General features: G+C 41.2%; 1 protein-coding gene across 3 annotated transcripts in view; it reads left to right on the forward strand.

The window, feature by feature from the left end:
• The window catches only part of TARBP1 (TAR (HIV-1) RNA binding protein 1), a 67,964-nt gene that overhangs the window by 29,540 nt on the left and 17,846 nt on the right, over positions 1-20,578 (forward strand). For all 3 annotated transcript variants that reach the window (XR_011463026.1, XM_070364904.1, XM_070364903.1), the window contains exons 13-19: positions 8,761-8,858; positions 12,243-12,404; positions 16,620-16,804; positions 17,504-17,765; positions 17,872-18,060; positions 19,419-19,600; positions 20,066-20,137. Coding sequence is in view for 2 of the 3 variants with exons in the window: in XM_070364904.1 (XP_070221005.1) it covers positions 8,761-8,858; positions 12,243-12,404; positions 16,620-16,804; positions 17,504-17,765; positions 17,872-18,060; positions 19,419-19,600; positions 20,066-20,137 (1,150 nt within the window). In the remaining variant the exon portion in view is untranslated. The remainder of the gene's footprint in view (positions 1-8,760; positions 8,859-12,242; positions 12,405-16,619; positions 16,805-17,503; positions 17,766-17,871; positions 18,061-19,418; positions 19,601-20,065; positions 20,138-20,578) is intronic.

Raw genomic sequence — 20,578 nt, forward strand, 5'->3', positions numbered from 1 at the left:
AGCTTAAAGCTCTAAATAAATGATGTTCTGATGATTACTTTTTTTTTATTCACAGTAACTGTACAATGTTTATTTTTATATTTGAGGAAACATACTATTAGTCAGATTGTAACTCTCCCCTTGTTACATTGGATTCAGTTCAGTTGCTCAGTCGTGTCTGACTCTTTGCGACCCCATGAATCGCAGCACTCTAGGCCTCCCTGTCCATCACCAACTCCCGGAGTTGACTCAGACTCATGTCCATCGAGTCAGTGATGCCATCCAGCCATCTCATCCTCTGTCGTCCCCTTCTCCTCCTGCCTCCAATCCCTCCCAGCATCAGAATCTTTTCCAATGAGTCAACTCTTCGCATCAGGTGGCCAAAGTACTGGAGTTTCAGCTTCAGCATCATTCCCTCCAAAGAAATCCTAGGGCTGATCTCCTTCAGAATGGACTGGTTGGATCTCCTTGCAGTCCAAGGGACTCTCAAGAGTCTTCTCCAACACCACAGTTCAAAAGCATCAATTCTTCGGCACTCAGCCTTCTTCGAAGTCCAACTCTCAACATCCATACATGACCACAGGAAAAACCATAGCCTTGACTAGACGGACCTTTGTTGGCAAAGTAATGTCTCTGCTTTTGAATATGCTATCTAGGTTGGTCATAACTTTGCTTCCAAGGAGTAAGCGTCTTTTAATTTCATGGCTGCAGTCACCATCTGCAGTGATTTTGGAGCCCAAAAAAATAAAGTCTGACACTGTTTCCACTGTTTCCCCATCTATTTCCCATGAAGTGATGGGACCGGATGCCATGATCTTTGTTTTCTGAATGTTGAGCTTTAAGCCAACTTTTTCACTCTCCACTTTTACTTTCAGGGCCAAGTAACTGACCTCAGCACACTTCTGTCCTAACTACAGGCTGAATTTGTCGCAATAGTGGATATGATCCTCTTTGCTGAGTGTTACTTTTTTCCTGAGTTGCTTTTGTTTTCAGGCTTTGATCTTTTGTGTCTCTTTGAACTTTTCTTCCTAAATTAGGTTTTAATTAGTTTTTAAATTGTGGTAAAATATATGTAACAAAAGGTACACTTTAAACCTTTTTAAGTGTATGCGCAGTGTTGTGCAACTATCACCAGAGCACACCTCCAGGACTTTTTCATCTTCCCAGCCAAATCTCTGTACCTGCTAGATAATTACTCCCCATCCCAATCTTCCCTTCCCAGCCCCTGGCAACACCAGGAATTTCTGTCTCTGGGAATTTGACTGTTCTAAGTGGAATCATACAACACTTATCCTTTTATGTCAGGCTCATTTCACTTAACATTAGTATGTTCAAAAGGTTCATCCATGGTGTAGCCTGATTCAGAATGTCATTCGTTTTTAAGGATGAATAGTACTCTGTTGTGTGTGTGTGCCATGCTTTGTTTATCCATTCATCTGTTGGTGGACGTTTAGATTGTTTCCATTTTTTGACTATTCAAATAATGCTGCTTGAACATTAATGTACAAGTGTCTGTTCAAGTCCTTGCTTTCAGTTCTTTGGGGTACATACCCAGAAGTGGAATTGCTGGGTCATAGGGTAATTCTCAGTTGTGTCTGACTCTTTGCGACCCCATGGATTGCAGCACTCCAGGCTTCCCTGTCCATCACCAACTCTTGGAACTTGCCCAAACTCATGTCCATCAAGTCGGTGATGCCGTCCAACCATCTCATCCTCTATTGTCCTGTTCTCCTGCCTTCAGTCTTTCCCAGCATCAGGGTCTTTTCCAGTGAGTCAGTTCTTCGCATCAGGTGACCAAAGTATTGGAACTTCAGCTTCAGCTTCAGTCCTTCCAGTGAACACCCAGGACTGATTTCCTTTAGCATTGACTAGTTTGATCTCCTTGCAATACAAGGGACTCTCAAGAGTCTTCTTCAACACCACAGTTCAAAAGCAACAATTCTTTGGCACTCAGCTTTCTTTATGGTAGAACACTCACATCCATACAAATCTACTGGAAAAACCATAGCTTTGACTAGACGGACCTTTGTTGGCAAAGTAATGCCTCTGCTTTTTAATATGCTGTCTAGGTTTGTCATAGCTTTTCTTCCAGGGAGCAAGAGTCTTTTAATTTCATGGCTGCAGTTACCATCTGTAGTGACTTTGGAGCCTGAGAAAATAAAGTCTCTCACTGTTTCCGTTGTTTCCCACCTATTTGCCGTGAAGTGATGGGACCGGATGCCATGATCTTAGTTTTTTGAATGTTGAGTTTTAAACCAGCTTTTTCACTCTTAACTCTTCACTTTCAACAAGGGGCTCTTCAGTTCCTCTACAATCATGGTAATTCTGTGTTTAATTTTTTTTTTGACTGTGGTGTGAGGCCTGTGGGATCTTAGTCCCCGGCCAGGGATTGAACCTGGGCCCCAGCAGTGAAAGCGCCAAGTCCTAACCACTGGACAGCCAAGGAATTCCCTTTGTGTTTAAGTTTTTGAGGAACCACATGTTTTTCATAGTGGCTGTACCATTTAGAATTCCAGTTGGTGGTGCACAAGGCTCTAATTCCTCCACATCCTTGATAACACTTGTTATCTTTTATTTTTCTTATTTTTGATAGTGGCTGTCCTCATGAGTATGAAGTATCATGATTTTGACTGAGCTAGCTTTTTGATCAATTTAGGTACTGCTTTTGGCATTCAGGTTGTGACTGTCAGTTACAGGAAACAAAACCCTAAACATCATTCTGAACCTCTGCACAGTTTGTATATTGTGATGCAGTGTTAAATTTGAGGATGTGGCAGTGACTGGGGGTCTAAGTGAGAGGTTCTTGAGTCCTGTGGTAACTGACAGGAAACACGATGGTAACAGCAATGCGAACACTGGAAACATGAATAGCACCAACTTCTTCATGTCACTTTGTTCTCTCTTTTTCAAGCCCTAAACCTTCCCTTGTAATCTCAAATTAACTTTCTTTCAGTCTAATGGGTTTGAATGAATCTGTGAAAAGTAGATGTTTTTTTATGCTATAAGTTTGAGATATGAGTTGAGAAATAAAAGGCAGAGATTATAGAGGAGAGGAGTTTTCTGTTCTTACTATATTCATCGGTCATTTTCTGGGTTCATAAAAAACGTTAATTCCGGACTGTTTGCTGGTGGCTGCTTAAACTGGCAAGTGACTCATCCATGAGACACTTCAGAGGCCATAATAGGGCTGTCTTTATAATAGGTAACATGAATGTTTAAAATTAATACTGTGATTTTTAATGCGGTGTGTAATCTTTTTAAAAATTTATCTGTGAGTGATAGATGCAGCATTTTGCTAAATACCTATTTAAATCTTTTGCCTAGTTTTAAATCGAGTTGTTTTCATAATCTTGTATATAATAAGGAGAGTTTGTTATATATTCTATTAATAGATACAAGTCTTTTGTTGAATATGTGATTTAAAAATATTTTCCCCAAATCTGGAGTTTCTGTTTTTCACTCTCTTAACAGGATCTTTTGTAGAACAGAAGTTTTTCTTTTGATGAAGTGCAGTTTATTTATTACATAATTCTATTTCTTTCTTTTTGGCTGTGCTCGGTCTTCATTGCTGCATGGGCTTTTCCTCTAGTTGCAGCAGGTAGGGGCTGCTCTCCAGTTGCAGTGCCCGGACTTCTGTGGGGCACAAGCTCTCGAGCACAGGCTCAGTGGTCGTGGTCCAGGCTTAGCGTGTGGGATCTTTCCAGGTCAGGGATCAGTCCCTGTCTCCTCCATCGGGAGGCAGCTTCTTTACCACTGAGCCACCAGGGAAGCCCCTGCTTTATGGTTTTTTAATTCTTAGATCTAGGATGTAAGCAGAGGTAATCTGTTAAGGTGGGAGGTGAGGTTGAGGTTTGGTTTTTGCCTATGAGTTTCCAGTTGCTCCAGACCATTTGTTGATGAGATTTCCTTTTTTTTGTTGAATTGTCAAAAATTAGTTGGCTGTGGTGGAAACAACCCAAAATAGATGGATGCGTGAATAGATAAGCGATATATGACTGTAAAAAGGAACACAGAAGTACTGACACATGGATGAATCTTGGAAATATTAAGTGAAAGGAGCCAGTTGCAAAATGCCATGTAATATGTGATTCCATTTACATGAAGCATCCAGAACAGGCAAATCTAGAGAGACAGACAGTATATCAGTGACTTAGGGCAGGCAGAGGAGGCGGGTTATGGGGTGGTGGCTCAAGGGGATGGGCTTTTCTGTCTGTGGTGATGAAAATGTTCTAAAATTGACTGGTGATGGTTGTACATATTTCTTGACTGTACTGAACACCACTGAAGTACACATTCTTAATGGGTGAATTGTAAAATATGCCATTTATAGCTCAATAAAATTGTTTAAAAACAATTGGCCATGTTTCTGTGGATCTATTTCTGGCTTGTTTTATTGATCTTTATTTTTGTCCCTTTACCAATACTGTACTATTTTGGTTACTGTAGATTTACAATAAGTCTTTAAATAGGTAGTGTGGTTCTTTCACATTTATTCTTTTTTGTCAAAAGTATTTTGAGCTCTTCTAGTGCCTTTGCCTTTCAATATAAACTTTGTAATCAGCTTGTCTGTATTTACAAAAAAAAAAAAACCCTACTGGAATTGATTGGAACTGAATTGAATATAAAGATCAGGGTTTTTTTGAGAATTGCTTTCTTTATTGAGGCTTATAATTCATGAATATGGTTTATCTCCCAGTTTATTTAGGCTGCCTTTTATTTCTTTCATCAGAGTGTTTTTTTAAGTCTTCAGCATCTATATCCTGTGCAGGTTTTGTTAGGTTTATGTAACATATCTTTGGGGGAAAGATTATTGTAAATGATATATTTTTTAATTTTTTGGTTTTGAATTGGGCTTTGCTAGTATACGGAGAAGGCAATGGCACCCCACTCCAGTACTCTTGCCTGAAAAATCCCATGGATGGAGGACCCTGGTAGGCTGCAGTCCATGGGGTCACTAAGAGTCGGACACGACTGAGCAATTTCACTTTAAGTTTTCATGCATTGGAGAAGGAAATGGCAGCCCACTCCAGTGTTCTTGCCTGGAGAATCCCAGGGACTGGGGAGCCTGGTGGGCTGCCGTCTATGGGGTCGCACAGAGTCGGACACAACTGAAGCGACTTAGCAGTAGCAGCAGTTGCTAGTATACAGAAATGTGATTAATTTTTGTGTGTTGACCTGTATCCTGCAACCTTGCTGAAGTGTACTTATTAGTTGAAGTTTTTTTTTTTTTTTTTTTAAGATCCTTGGGATTTTTTTGTAGACAGTGATGTCATTTGTGAATGAGGACAGTTACATTTGTAGGGTTTTTCATGGTTTATCCTTTAAATTTCTTTAGAATCTGGGGTCTGAAGTGATTCATTTGTAACTCCTGACTGGTGGTGGTGATCCCCTCTCTCTTTTTAAGACTGGCTAGTATTGACCTTTTCAGAGAAGCAGCTTTTGGTTTCATTGATTTTTCTCTGTTGATTTTTCTCTCTTCAATTTCATTGATTTCTGTTCTTTGCATCTTTCTGCCTGCTTTTGGTTTATTTTGCCTTTTGCTGAAGTTAAGGCAGAAGTTTAGATTATGATTTTAGATCTTCTTTTTTAAAATGACATCAAATGCTATGGATTTTCTTCAGTTTTGTATTATCTGCATCCCACAAATTTTGGTATGTTGTATCTTTAGTTCAGAATTTTTTTTTTAAGACTTTCTCTTTTACCCATGAATTTAGAAATGTATTTGGAGATTTTCCTGTTATCTTTCTGTTATTGCTTTCTGTTTTAATTCTGTTCTAGTCAAGAGAGCACACTTAGTACAATTTCAGCTTTTAAGAATTGTTATTTTGCTAGGGTATAGTTTATTTTGGACTATGTTCCATGTACACTTGGAAAGAATGTGTATTCCGCTATTATTGGATGTGGTATTCTATAGATGTCAATTATATCCAGGAGTTTCTTGTTTTTCAGTTTTATATTCTTGGAATTTAGGAGTGTTGAACTCCAACTATAATTTTGGATTTGTCTCCTTCTCCTTTTACTACTGCCAGCTTTGCTTTATGTATTTTGAAGGTCTGTTGTTAGGTAGGTTGTGCTTTTTCTTGGGAGTTGACTCTTTTATCATTACGTAATGTCCTTTTTATCCCTGATTATTTTCTTCACTCTGAAGCCTACTTTGTCTGATAGTAGTATAACTGCTTGTACTTTCTTTTAATTAGAATTTGCATAGTACTTTTTTTTTCTGGCTTTGTACTTTTAGCCTATTTAATGAACATTATATTTAAAGTGAATTTCTTATGGACAGCATATAGTTGGAGCTTGATATTTTGTCTCTTCTGACAGTCTGTGTCTTTTATTTGGTCTAAACTATTTGCTGCTGCTGCTGCTAAGTCGCTTCAGTCGTGTCTGACTCTGTGCGACCCCATAGACGACAGCCTACCAGGCTCCCCCGTCCCTGGGATTCTCCAGGCAAGAACACTGGAGTGTTGCCATTTCCTTCTCCAATGCATGAAAGGGAAAAGTGAAAGTGAAGTCCCTCGGTCGTGTCTGACTCTTAGCGACCCCATGGACTGCAGCCTTCCAGGCTCCTCCATCCATGGGATTTTCCAGGCAAAAGTATTGGAGTGGGGTGCCAGTGCCTTCTCCAAAACTATTTGCATTTAATGTAATTATTTACATATTTAGTTTTAGAGCTGTCATTTTTTGTATTCTGTTTATTTTCCTGTTTTTCATTTCTTTCTTCCCTCTTCTGGCTTCTTTTGAGTATGAACATTTGTTTTGTCTTCCATTTTCATTATCTTTTGTGTTTTTTCCTAAATGTCCAAAGTTTTTTGTGTGATTGCCTTGGGGATTATGATTTGCATACATTTTTACAGTCAGCTTAGAATTAACATTTTACCAACTTGAAATTCATGTAGAAATGTTATTACTTTATAGGTCCCTTAATCTCTTCTCCTTCATTTATTATAGTTGTCTTACACCTACATTTGTTAAAATCAGTACCAGACAATGTTGTATTTTTTGCTCTTAACCATCAAACACGTTTTAAAGACTCAAGGGAAGAGTCTCTTGTATTTACCTATTTACAATTTTTGCTGTTTCATCCTCGACATTCCATGTTTTCCTGTGGTACTGTATACCTTTTGTTTGAAAAATGTCTTTTAATATTTCTTTGGAAGCAAGTTTGTCGGCAATGAATTCTCTTAATTTCCCTCCATCTGAAAATGTTTTTATTTTGTCTTCTGGAGAATATTTTTGCTGAATATGAAATTCTGGTTTGCTAGGTCTTTTCTTCAGCAATTTAAAAACATTCCATTTGTTTCTGACCTCCACGGTTTCTCATTAGAACTCTGTAATCATTCACACCCTTTTCTCCCCAGGTAGTAAGATGTTTCTCTGTGCACTCAGTACTGTGTCTTTGTTTTCAGTTTTGGGGAGCTTGGCTGTACCATGTCAGATTGCTTTTTTTTTTTTTTTTTTTAAACCTGGCCATGCTGCACATGCCGTGCAGGATTTTAGTTCCCTGACCAGGAACTGAACCTGTGTCCCCTGCAGCAGAAGTGTGGCGTCCTAATCACTGGACCACCAGGGCATCCCCCAATTTGCATATTTTACTGATCTGTTTTCAAGTTCACTGATAATTTTCCCTTACATTTCTTTTCTGTTATTGATCCCATCCAGTGAGTTTTAAAATTTTCAGTTATTGTACTTTGAATTGTAAAATTTCTATTTGGTTTGTGTATAAGTCTTCTATTTCTTTGGTGAGACTTTCTGTTTTTCCATTCATTTCAAGAATAAGTGTTGAGTGTTGAGGCATGTTTTAATAGCTGCTCTAAAGTCTTTGTCAGATTATTCTAACATGACTGTCATCTTGGTGTCGTCATTTGTAGATTCTTTTCCCATATGAGCTAGGAATTTCCTCATACTTTATCCACCCAGTCATTTTGGATTGTATCCTAGATCTTTTGAATATTGTGTTATGAGACTCTGGATCTTATCTAGCTCTGTGGACAGTGTTGATACGTTTGTGTGGCGGTCAGCCAGACTGGCTTGGTTCAGGCTTCAGTTTCTGTTGCTCCAGCTTCTGTGGGTGCTGATTCACGGTCAGTTTTGCTTTCAAGCCTTTTGCAGTGCTGTCTTGACCTGTGCCCTGAGTGCTGCATCCAGCGGCCAGGCTGGCACCTGTGTGGTTGTCTGTTCAGTGCTGAATGTGGTTGACCTTCTGAGTAGCATCATATCCAGGGCCAGCAGTTCAGGGGTGAGCCTAGCCACCCTCCATACACCACTTGCTGGGGCTATTTTCCTGATCACGTCCGTCTTTGGAATCTCCTAACTACTCACTGTCTAGTTCTCTGAGTTTCTCCTTTTTAATTTCCTGACCAGAAAGTGGGGGCTCAGTCTGCTGCCCGCCTTCGTGACTGCTCCTCCATCAGAGGGTCCAGTCTACAGCGGGACCAAAGCAAACTCACCACTGTTCAGGGTTATTACTTGCTAAATCCATCTGCTGCTTTTGACTTTTGAGAATCTTCACGTGACTGTTTTAGATATCCTGTCCAGGCTTTGTAGCTGAATTCAGTGAGAGAGGGCAGTGTACCTTTGCTGCATCTTATCCAGAACTGAAGCTCTTCAATGGTTTTTAAGATTAATTGTAGATATCCCGACTGTTATGTTATCAGAATTCATTTTTTGGTGAGTCACACATATACCTAACAGAGTTGAACTTTTGCTAGAATATATGAGATGCATTGTACCAAATAACTTATTTCTGTAATTTTAATTGCATGCTTTTTTTCCTCCATACAGATGAGGTATTTACTCTTCTTCAGAACTTTATCATGTCTACTACAGAGAGCATTTCTGAATTTATTCTCAGACGACTTACTATGAATGAACTAAGTACTGTAAGTATTTACTTGAGTAACTTCAGTCTTTTCTTCAGTATTTTGAGTGATTACTGACTGGCAGGCACTGTTATTAAGTTGAAAGGAAAAATTAATGTGATATTTTCTTGAAAAGTGGCCTTGAGGGGCAGAAAAAATTGAAGCTTTAGAGTCTCCTAGTTCCAGTTCAATCAGTGTAACTGATCCTAGGAAAATCATATAGCTTTTCTGAGCCTCAGTTTCCTCATCTGCAAAGTGGAGATAAGATATCTGCTTCCTAGAATTTAGAGAGTACCAAATGGTATAACATATTTGAAGTACTTAGCATAGTACTTTGGCCCCAGGATCCAGAGATTCTGACTTGGCAGGTTTGGGATGGGACTGGGTGTCAGTACACATAATATATTTTTATGTCTGTATGTGATCTTCAAATGAAGTTAGAGTTGGGAATAACTAGCCTGAGGATGGCAACCCACTCCAGTGTTCTTGCCTGGAGAATCCTAGGGACGGGGAAGCCTGGTGGGCTGCTGTCTATGGGGTCGCACAGAGTCGGACACGACTGAAGCGACTTAGCAACAGCAGCAGCAGCAGCAGCCTGAGGTGAAGAGGATACTCCATGAAGATAGGTATCCTCTCTGTCTGTGCTCACTGCATAATTGTTCTTTCTAGGACATCTGAAAAAAAAAATTATAAAGTTTTCTCCTTTTCTTCGGGAATATTTTGAAAATATTAATTTTATAGAAATGGCTATAATTCTTAATTTGGGAGGGTTTGACATTCTCTAGGGCAGATGTTGGAGAAGGCAATGGCACCCCACTCCAGTACTCTTGCCTGGAAAATCCCATGGATGGAGGAGCCTGGTAGGCTGCAGTCCATGGGGTCAATAAGAGTCGGACACGACAGAGCGACTTCACTTTCACTTTTCACTTTCATGCATTGGAGAAGGAAATAGCAACCCACTCCAGTGTTCTTGCCTGGAGAATCTCAGGGACGGGGGAGCCTGGTGGGCTGCCGTCTATGGGGTCTCGAAGAGTCGGACGACTGAAGCGACTTAGCAGCAGCAGCAGGGCAGATGTTGAAACAGTTACAATCATTACATTGTCAATAGAGTGAGAAAGCATACCTATTTTAACAGCTTTTATTAGAACATCCAATTAAGGACATTTGTTTGATAGCTGATAAGCAGGTGTGAAAATACAAAAAGGCAAGTTTTATACAAAAATACCTGAGATATTTTGATAAGGCAAGGAACAAACTCCTCTGGAGGGGAGTGTGTTTATGTTTAGCATTTTTCTTATTCAACCATTGTTAACAGTAGTTTTGCTACACCTAAATTTCCAAGAAGACATTTAATGAAGTAACTTTTCATATTTCGTTCCCCTATCACTTTATTGTTATCAGTATTACCTTTCCATTTTATTATTAGAAGTTTTCAGACGTACACAAAAGTATAGTGAACCTCCTTGTCCCCAAGGGGGGACAGAAATAATATTTTTGTTTGTTTGGAGTCTGAAGCTAAAAATAGTTTTAAAAAGGGGAAAGTTATTGTGATTTTGTCTTTCAGATTTTAAAAAGTGAACTCATTTCCAAAATAACTTTAAATTATTATGTAAATCCATTCTGTAATACATTTGGAATTAGAATTCCCAATTAAGTGCATTTGTTTGATAACTTATTATAGTTTAATAAAAGTCTCTTCCCCACTTTCCTTCCCCTCAGCAGCGTGATAGTCAATATTTAACAACAGGCTCTCCCGCAAATGTCCGTTCTCTGATGTGTAGCCGTAAAAGTCCGTTTTTCAGGCGTGTTTGGGCCCCTTCTTTGCTCACTTCCTCCTGTCTAGGTGGCCTCATCTGCATCCCCACGTTCAGTTGCGCCAGGCACCTCACACCCGTGTCCACCTCTGCCTGTCCTTCTGGCTGAATGCCGTTCAGCCAGCTGCTGTTTGATACCTGGAGCTGGACTTTTCACACATACAGTGTTTGAAATGGAACCTCTTATCATTCCTGTAGGAGGTTATCCACCCTCCCCACGCCCCTAGGTTCGCTTCTCAGTGGACGTGTGTGATCCAACAGGCTTCTTTAAGCCTAAGACTTGGGAACCCTCCCTGGTACCTTTATCCATCACTCTCCCCCGCTGTGTTCAGTCTGTCACCACGCCCTGGCGTTGTCACTTCTCTCTGCACTGTATCCTGGCACTTGGCAAAGTGCCTGGCATCTAGTGGTTGCTCAGTAAACACTGATAAACTGAAGGAATCCTGTGCTTCCTGTGTGCCACGGGAGCCCGAGGGTAGAGTACTTGGCACTGTAATAGTGATCAAGGCCACCACTCAGGGCCCATCTCTTCAGCATGCTTTCTCTCACTTAATTCTTCCAAACCAAAACCTTGTGATGGAGAGATACACCCTCCCCAGTTTACAAATAAGGAATCTGAGGCCCAAGGAGATTAGGTCTCTTGTCATAGGTCACAGAGCTAGACTGAAACCAGTCTGCCTATGTGTAGGAGTTGAGAAGACCTGCATTTAATTCTGTTGCCCTGCTTACTAGCTTTGAGATGCTGGGTAGGTTGTTTGACCTCTCTGAACTTAGTCGTCGTCTTAGGCAAGTGGGACAGTGACCATTCCTTGTAAGAATGGAGTGTTACAAGTGCTGAAAGCAAAGGAAATGGCGGTTGCTATCGTTGTTGTTGTGATTATTTATGCTGTGTTAGCATGGAGCGCGGAGCTGTGCATCCCAGGCTGTGTGTGTGTGCTGGGCTTCCCAGCTGGCACTAGTGGTAAAGAACCTGCCTGCCAGTGCAGGAGACTTAAAAGATGTGGGTTCGATCCCTGGCTTGGGAAGATCCCCTGGAGTGGGAAATGGCAACCCACTCTAGTATCCTTGCCTAGAGAATCCTGTGGACCGAGGAGCCTGGTGGGCTACAGTCCATGGGGTCACAAAAAAGTCAAACACGACTGAGCAACTTAGCACACACACAGCCTGGGAGGCTTAGTTCCTGCCATCCATGCTAAGTCTCTTCAGTCATGCCCAGCTCTGCGACTGTATGGGCTGTAGCCCGCCAGACTCCTCTGTCCATGGGATTCTCCAGACAAGAGTACTGGAGTGGGTGGCCAGCGTGCTTTCCAGGACGCTCATAATCAAGGTGGGGAGCCAGCTGCGTGCTGAGTGAGTCGTGATGTGTGCTGTAACTGTGCTGAACGCAGAGTCACTGTCTAAGCACAGAGGAGGGTGTGCTCAGCTCTGCCTGGGGAGTTGATGGAAGGCTTCTTGGAAGAGGTGATTTCTCCCCTCTTCAGTGCCATCTTTCAGTACTTTTAGATAAACTTAATTTATTTCCTGTCTGAACTCTCCTGGTTTTGTGAAAATCGTGGACCCTGCTTATTAAGTGTTTTATTGTGTGTCTTAGGTTTCAGATCTGGATCGCTGCCATTTGTACCTGATGGTGTTAACTGAGCTTATAAATCTCCACTTGAATGTTGGGTGGAAAAGAGGCAACCCTATTTGGAAAGTTATTTCTCCTTTGAAAAATGCATCCATTCGGCATCTTCAGGAGATGGACCGTGGACAGGTAATCCTCTTTGCTTCAAGGCTTATAGTTATGTTGAATAAGGCATGCATGGAATACATACTTGACTATTAACAATATTTTGATACACAAAAAGCATCTGCCAAAATTTAATTTTGAAAATAATACCCTTTGTTCATAATATTTGATGAAGATTAAGACTCCTATCATAATATATAACATTATATTATAATAATAGAACAACTCCTGTCATAATAGGTATATAGCAAAGATATGGTATTCAGTTCAGTTCAGTCACTCAGTCGTGTCTGACTCTTTGCAACCCCATGAACCGCAGCACGCCAGGCCTCCCTGACCATCACCAACTCCCAGAGTCCACCCAAACCCATGTCCATTGAGTTGGTGATGCCATCCAACCATCTCATCCTCTGTTGTCCCCTTCTCCTCCTGCCCTCAATCTTTCCCAGCATCAGGGTCTTTTCCAATGAGTCAGCTCTTTGCATCAGGTGGCCAAAGTATTATTGGAGTTTCAACTTCAACATCAGTCCTTCCAATGAACACCCAGGTCTGATCTCCTTTAGGATGGGCTGGTTGGAACTCCTCGCAGTCCAAGGGACAATCAAGAGTCTTTTCCAACACCACAGTTCAAAAGCATCAATTCTTCTGCACTCAGCTTTCTTTATAGTCCAACTCTCACATCCATACTTGACTACTGGAAAACCATAGCCTTGACTAGACATACCTTTGTTGGCAAAGTAACGTCTCTGCTTTTTAATATGCTGTCTAGGTTGGTCATAACTTTCCTTCCAAGGAGTAAGCGTCTTTTAATTTCATGGCTGCAGTCACCATCTATAGTGATTTTGGAGCCCAGAAAAATAAAGTCTCTCACTGTTTCCATTGTTTCCCCATCTATTTGCCATGAAGTGACTTCAGTCAAGTCTTAAAATCATTTGAGTGGATTTTCACTAGGTCTTTTTCCCAGGTACCCGTCAGGGACACTTTAAGGTGTCCACATGCAGCAGTGTGGTGTCGGAGCCTCCATACCTAGCCTTCTCCCTCATTTTCTAGCCTAGTCGTGCATAGCCTCTCCCTCCTTCCCACAGGACACCTGTGCTGCATTCCTGCTAGGCCAGCACAGGGCCTCCCAGACCACAGGCACGCGCCGCATCCTGCCTCATCTGGGCCTCCCCATGTGGGTCCTTCCGCTGAGAATGCCGTCCCTTCAGCATACACTTGCCAGTAGCTGGTCCATCCTTAATGTCCCAGCTCAAATAACACTTTCTCTTAAAGGCCTCGGATTGGTGTCTCATGCTTTCCTTCATTTATCTATTGCTTTTTATGCCTTCATTTTTGTACTTATTTCCATTTTACTTGTTTTTGGAATAATTTATGTGTATATGTCTTCTCCATTAGATTTTAGTACCTAGAGGCACTTCTTAACATGATACATAATAAGATGTAGTGGTTATGAGCAGAGGCTTTAGAATTAGACTTCCTGGTTATGAATCCTGGCTTTATCCTTACCAGCTGTGTGACCTTGGGGAACTTACTTAACCTCTCTGTGCTTCATTTACTGCACCTGCAAAATGAGGGTTATAGGGTTGCTGTGAACATTAAAGCTAGCTCATTGGTGGTACACCTTTAGAACAGTACCTGGCACGTGGAAAGTCATCGATAAATGTTAGCTCTTGGCAATTAACACATGGTAAGGGTGTTTTAAAGTTGAGCTGAATCATAATCCAGTCTGGGCTGCTAATTAAAATAGCCCCTTAATTCCTTTAATAATCTAATTTTTGAAGTAGTTTTCAAGAAGTGTCCTAGAAGAAAATTATAAGGAGGGCTGATTAATCCTTCAGTATCCTATCCACTGCATATTAGTGTAATGAAGGGACATTGTGAGTTCTGAATGTGGACCAGAACCGTGAACCAGACCTCAGTGATTTTTAAAGATTGGCTTGCTTTCTTTAGTGATTCACTGAATTACATGAAGGTTAATAGAGCCCATATTATGCAACTCAAAAGTAACCCTGAATTTTATTTCCTGTATTGGCGGTGTTGCTGAGTAAAATTGATCTGTAGAGATACTCAGTTTACTTTGGGGGTGGCAGGGGCAGGTGTGGGATGGAATAAGTACTAGAGGGTTCCTTTCTGTAGAGGTGTTAGTGGTGGACAGTACTGGGGAGAACAGCTTTGATCTCTCAAAGAACCTGTCCAGGTTTTTGCCTGCACTTCTAGTTAGAGATTGATTTTCTCTCTGTACGTACAAAGCCAGGCTATCTTGGTCTCCTTCCTTTGAGCTCCTACATGTAGAGTTCCAAGCGCTTTATGTGAAATAACCCATTTATTTAATTTTCACAATAATTCTGTGAACTAGATTCTGTTACTGTCGCCACAGTACAGCAGAGTCAACCAAGGTGTGGTGTGTGTCCACAGTCAGCTGGTGGTAAGTGCACAGTCAGGGTTCAGACCTAGGCTGTGCGGTTCATGAATCCATCTCTTGTCAATAACTGCTGTGCTGCGTCACCTTGCCAAAAGCAGAATACAGCTGACTGAGGGAATTGTGTATGTATGTGCAAGGAGCCTGGTTTTTTCCTTTTTAAATAAATGGATGTCTCTCTCTCTCTTTTTTTTTTTTTTTTGGCGGCACCATGTGGCATGCGGGTTCTTAGTTCCCTGACCAGGGATCAAACCTGTGCCCCCTACAGTGGGAGTGCAGAATCTTAACTGCTGTACAGCCAGGGAAGTCCCCCCACCTTTTGTTTTTAATTCTAGTTCAGCCAAACAGTTGAAATAAGACTCACTCATAGGAAAGTTGTATCCGAATTGTCTTTTAGTGTGAATTACTGAATTGTCGTTGTTGTTCAGTCACTAAGGTGTGTCTGACTCTTTGTGATGCCATGAACTGCAGCACACCAGGCTTCCCTATCCTTCACTATCTCCCTGACTTTGCTCAAACTCATGTCCATTGAGTCAGTGATGCCATCCAACCATCTCATCCTCTGTCTCCCCCTTCTCCTCTTGCCTTCATTCTTTCTCAGCATCAGGGTCTTTTCCGGTGAGTCGGCTGTTCGCATCAGGGGGCCAAAGTATTAGAGCTTGAGCGTCAGCCTCGGTCCTTTCAGTGAATATTCAGGGTTGATTTCCTTTAGACTGGTTTGATCTTGCTGTCCAAGGGACTGTCAAGAGTCTTCTCCAGCACTACAGTTCAAAAGCATCAGTTCTTTGGCGCTCAACCTTCTTTATGATCCAACCCTCACATCCGTACATGACTACTGGAAAAATTCATAGCTTTGACTGTGTGGACCTTTGTCAGCAGAGTGGTGTCTCTGCTTTTTAATATGCTGTCTAGGTTTGTCATAGCTTTCCTTCCAAAGAGCAAGCGTCTTCATTTTGTGGCCGCAGTCACTGTCCGCAATGATTTTGGAGCCCAAGAAAATAAAATCTGTCATTGTTTCCACTTTTTTCCCATCTATTTGCCATGAAGTGATGTCACTGGATGTCATGATTTTCATTTTTTGAAAGTTGGGTTTTAAAGCCAAATTTTTCACCCTCTTTCACCTTTTTCTAGAAGCTCTTTAGTTCCTCTTCACTTTCTGCCTTTAAAGTGATATCATCTGCATATCTGAGGTTGTTGATATTTCTCCCTGCAATCTTGATTCCAGCTTGTGAATCATCCAGCCTGGCATTTTGAATGATGTACTCTGCATTATAAGTTAAATAAACAGAATGACAATATACAGCCTTGAGGTACTCCTTTTCCAATTTTGACCCAGTCTGTTGTTCCATGTCTGGTTCTAATTGTTGCTTCTTGTCCTGCATACAGGTTTCTTGGGGGACAGGAAAGGTGGTCTGGTATTCCCATCTCTTGAAGAATTTTCCACAGTTTGTTGTGATCCACACAGTCAAAGGCTTTAGCATAGTCAATGAAGCAGTAGATGTTTTTCTGGAATTCCCTTGTTTTTTCTATAATCCAGCAGATGTTGGTCATTTGATCTCTTGATTCCTCTGCCTTTTCTAAATCCAGCTTGTATATCTGGAAGTTCTCGGTTCACACACTGCTGAATTTTTATTCCCACTTTGTTTGTTCACCACCAGTTTGTACAGAAATGGTACAACCAAGTGACGTATGTTGGATTTCCTTTGCTTTCCTCTGATATTCAGCAGCAGGCACCAAGCAGAAAAGATGGGCATGAGATTCCGGCAGACTGGAATTCACGTCCGTACTGGTTACAAAAGGTTGTCCCATTTCCTCCCCAGGAGCCCACACTGGGTAGACAGATTCAGAGAGCCGTTAGCATGGCTGCCTTGGCCATGGTGTGTGAGGTCAGCCAGAAGCCAGAGCTACAGCTGGACTCTCTGGATGCGGGTCCCCCAGAAACGTTCATCTCATCACTCCAGCTCAATCAAACTCTGCAGAAGCCCCACACAGAGGAGGAGAGCAGGTACGTTCACCACTTGGACAGCAGCATGTACACTAAAGGCTTCTTTTTGCTAATGTTTAAAAATCCACTTTTGTCTCGGTCATTGAGGTAATTAGTGGTCGCTCACCCTTACTTAAAGAATTATTTAAGCTTTGAGAACAGGCTTCATTCAGATGATAATATATTATCGCATTATTTATCTCTATTACTGGAAACCCATTAATTTTTACGCATTTCCTTTTCAGTGAATCATTTAAAGTGAGTGAAAACACCTGCTTTCAGAGTAGTTAGGAAATTGAGTTTTCTGCGGTTTCCTTGTTCTTTGGTAGACAGAATGATTTAATAATGGCTGTTTAATTTCTCCCCTTGCCCACTCCAGTACTCTTGCCTGGAAAATCCCATGGATGGAGGAGCCTGGAGGGCTGCAGTCCATGGGGTCACTAAGAGTCGGACACGACTGAGCGACTTCACTTTCGCTTTTCACTTTCATGCATTGGAGAAGGAAATGGCACCCCACTCCAGTGTTCTTGCCTGGAGAATCCCAGGGACGGGGGAGCCTGGTGGGCTGCCGTCTATGGGGTTGCATAGAGTCGGACACGACTGAAGCGACTTAGCAGCAGCAGTAGCAGCAGCTTGTAAGGATAGTGTACTACTACATGCAAAAGAAATTGAGACAGACCTAAGGAAGGATGGGGTTTGTGACTTGACTTTTTGTCTCAGTTTTTTTGAAGAGTCGTCATCTTCCCAAGGATGGGGGAAAATAGCGGCACAATATATTCATGATCAGTGGGTCTGCCTCTCTTTCTTGTTGAGAAAATGTCACACCCTTATACCAGCCTCAGAGGGTGAAATTCTGGAACCCACTCTACCTGCTGTTCCAATGGCAGTAAGGACTTTGCAGTCTGCACTGGAAGCCCTCACAGTTCTTCCTTCTGAGCAGGTCTTACCTGTGTTCCATTGTATGAAAATTTTGGTTCCCAAGGTAAGATATAGTGAGACATAAATTGAAGCATAACCATTGGAACAGACATCAGTTTCTGAAATTGTGATAAATCATGTGTTTCTTTCTTTTTATTTTCCCCTACCAGCTTCTGACCACCTCTGAATCACTCTGCATAGAATCTTTTGACATGGCATGGAAAATCATAGCTTCTTTAAGCAACACTCAGCTGATATTCTGGTCTAATTTTAAAGCTTTTGTTCAGTTTGTTTTTGATCCCAAAGTTCTTACCATCGCTGCGAAAATCAAGGGCCAGGCATATTTCAAAATAAAAGAGGTAACTTTTTAAAAATTGACATGAAAACGCCCATAGGATTTAGCATCTTAACCATTTTCAGGTGTACTGTTTTTCAGTTGTGTTAACTTTATTTACATAGCCGTGACAGATCCTGAGAATGTTCTCAGCTTGTGGAACTGGATCTCTGTCCCGTTAAACATCTCCCCCTTCCATCCCTCCCCCCACGCCCCTGGCAAGCCACCATTCTACTTTCGGTTTCCATGAATCTAATCACTTTAGAGAAAAGAGGGAACTTTTTGTTTTCATTTTAATTTGTGTAGCCTGTAGCACATGAGGAAGAGGAGAGGTATATTTGTAACTCCATATTAGTTTGTTATTTTTTCATTCAGTCAGTAAATATTTTGAATCTCTTTTAGTGTCATAAGTAACAACAAGAAAATCTGTTAGATGTAAAGGAGTAGGTGCAAAATGGTAGCCCGTGCACCATATCTGCCTTCCAAATAATTTGGTTCATCTAATCAAGTTAAAAAATTTTAAATAGTTGCCAGCTCTTAAGAATTGGGAAATTTGCACAAAAAATCTCTATTCCTTCTTCTCTTGGAAAATTGCATGATTGGCCAGCCCTGGTCATGTCTTCATGAGAGCAGCGGCTGGGTGTTGCCTAGCCGCTTGACTTGACTCATCCAGGTGGGCACACCCTTTCTGCTGCTTCACCCCAACCACGGCTTGATTTCTTCTGGACCCTGAGGGCAAATTCAGGTGCCATTTGTCAGTGCATCTGTGCCATTGCTTTTCTTGCACAAAGAAATATTTTTTTGAATATAACCTTATTGAAAGGTCTTTCTGGTTTCTGGAGCCATCTGTGTTTACAATCACTGATGCACAGGAGGGGACACGAGGCAATGGGACTGCATCGTGCCCGGGATGCACATACACTCCTGATCCAGAGGGGCCGATGGGAAATAAGTCTGTATATTGCCCTGCCGTCACTGTGCCGCCTCTGTCCTTTGCTGCCGCACGGTGCACACTCAGAGATGGTGGCTTCTTTTGCTTTGGGGACAGGGAAGCCTTGGCAAGTGTAAGGAAAACGGAACATGTCAAGGGTGAGGAGTGTCTTCTGCCTTTCATTCCATTCACTTTGGACACTTGTTCCTCCAGGAAAGTTCTGGGTGAAACCAGTGTCAGTAACACTTACTTTCAGTATTAAGAAATGAAAAATTAGCATTCTGTGATTGGTTTTCATCTTTCAAACGATAAAGTTTTTAATTTTTTAGACTATTTATGATTATGTTGCAACTATCATTTGAAGCCATTCAAGTAACAAGTTTTGGCAACACAGATTAAAAAAAAAAACTTGATTGATCAAATGATAAAGTAACTATTGTATTTCATTCCAGGTTATGTACAGGATAATTGAAATGTCTGCTATAAAAACTGGAGTCTTCAATATACTGATAAGTTATTGCTGCAGATCTTGGGTAGTTTCTGCTTCAAATGTGTCTTTATCAATTGCTAAAAATTACAGTGAACTTGTCCTTGAGGCATGTATATTTGGAACCGTGTTTCGGCGTGATCAAAGGTAAAAGGTGCCATTATTGCAGCCTCTCATAATTTTTTATATTAAGTATCTATTTGGGTAGAATTGTGCCTTTATATTAGCGGAGAAGGCAGTGGCACCCCACTCCAGTACCCTTGCCTGGAAAGTCTCATGGATGGATAAGCCTGGTGGGCTGCAGTCCATGGGGTCGCTAAGAGTCGGACACGACTGAGCGACTTCACTTTCACTTCTCACTTTCATGCATTGGAGAAGAAAATGGCAACCCACTCCAGTGTTCTTGCCTGGAGAATCCCAGGGACGAGGGAGCCTGGCAGGCTGCCGTCTATGAGGTCGCACAGAGTCAGACACGACTGAAGCGACTTAGCAGCAGCAGCAGTGCCTTTATATTAAGATTTTCAATTAGAAAAATATTACTTAACTTTTTATTTGGGACTTTAATTTTTTTCCTCTAAAACTTGTTCTTTGTTGCATGTTTTTTATGGAAAGACTTATTCAGGATGTACAGACGTTCATAGAAAATCTTGGACATGAGTGCGCAGCAAATGTTGTTATTGAAAAGTAAGTGTGGTGGGTCTTCCCATCTTGCTATAATTGGAATATTCAAAATGTAACATATGAGAGATATTCTGTGTAAGATATTGCATGAGCCTTCACAATTGTTAGAAATTATATTCCCTTACTAATATATTTTCTTCAGATCTGTCACTGTTTACTGAAATTTGATAAACTTAAAAATTAGTGCAGAAGTCCAGCATAAATAAGAAAATAACTATGGGAAGCATACAATCCCTATTCCCTTCTTTCTCTGGGTGGAAGATTGATCATCAGAGCACAAGTTTATTCTTTTTTGGTTAAAAATCACTATTTAACAGTCCCTATGCTCACGCAAAAATAAAACTAGTTGAAATAGACTCTAAACTTTTGATGTCTGGGATAAACCAATGATCTAACACTGAAATCATTGAGGTTTTTAAAAAGTTTTTATTTTCTCATGTAATT

The sequence above is a fragment of the Bos mutus genome, chromosome 28 (assembly GCF_027580195.1).
Source record: "Bos mutus isolate GX-2022 chromosome 28, NWIPB_WYAK_1.1, whole genome shotgun sequence".
NCBI classification, from domain to species: domain Eukaryota; kingdom Metazoa; phylum Chordata; class Mammalia; order Artiodactyla; family Bovidae; genus Bos; species Bos mutus.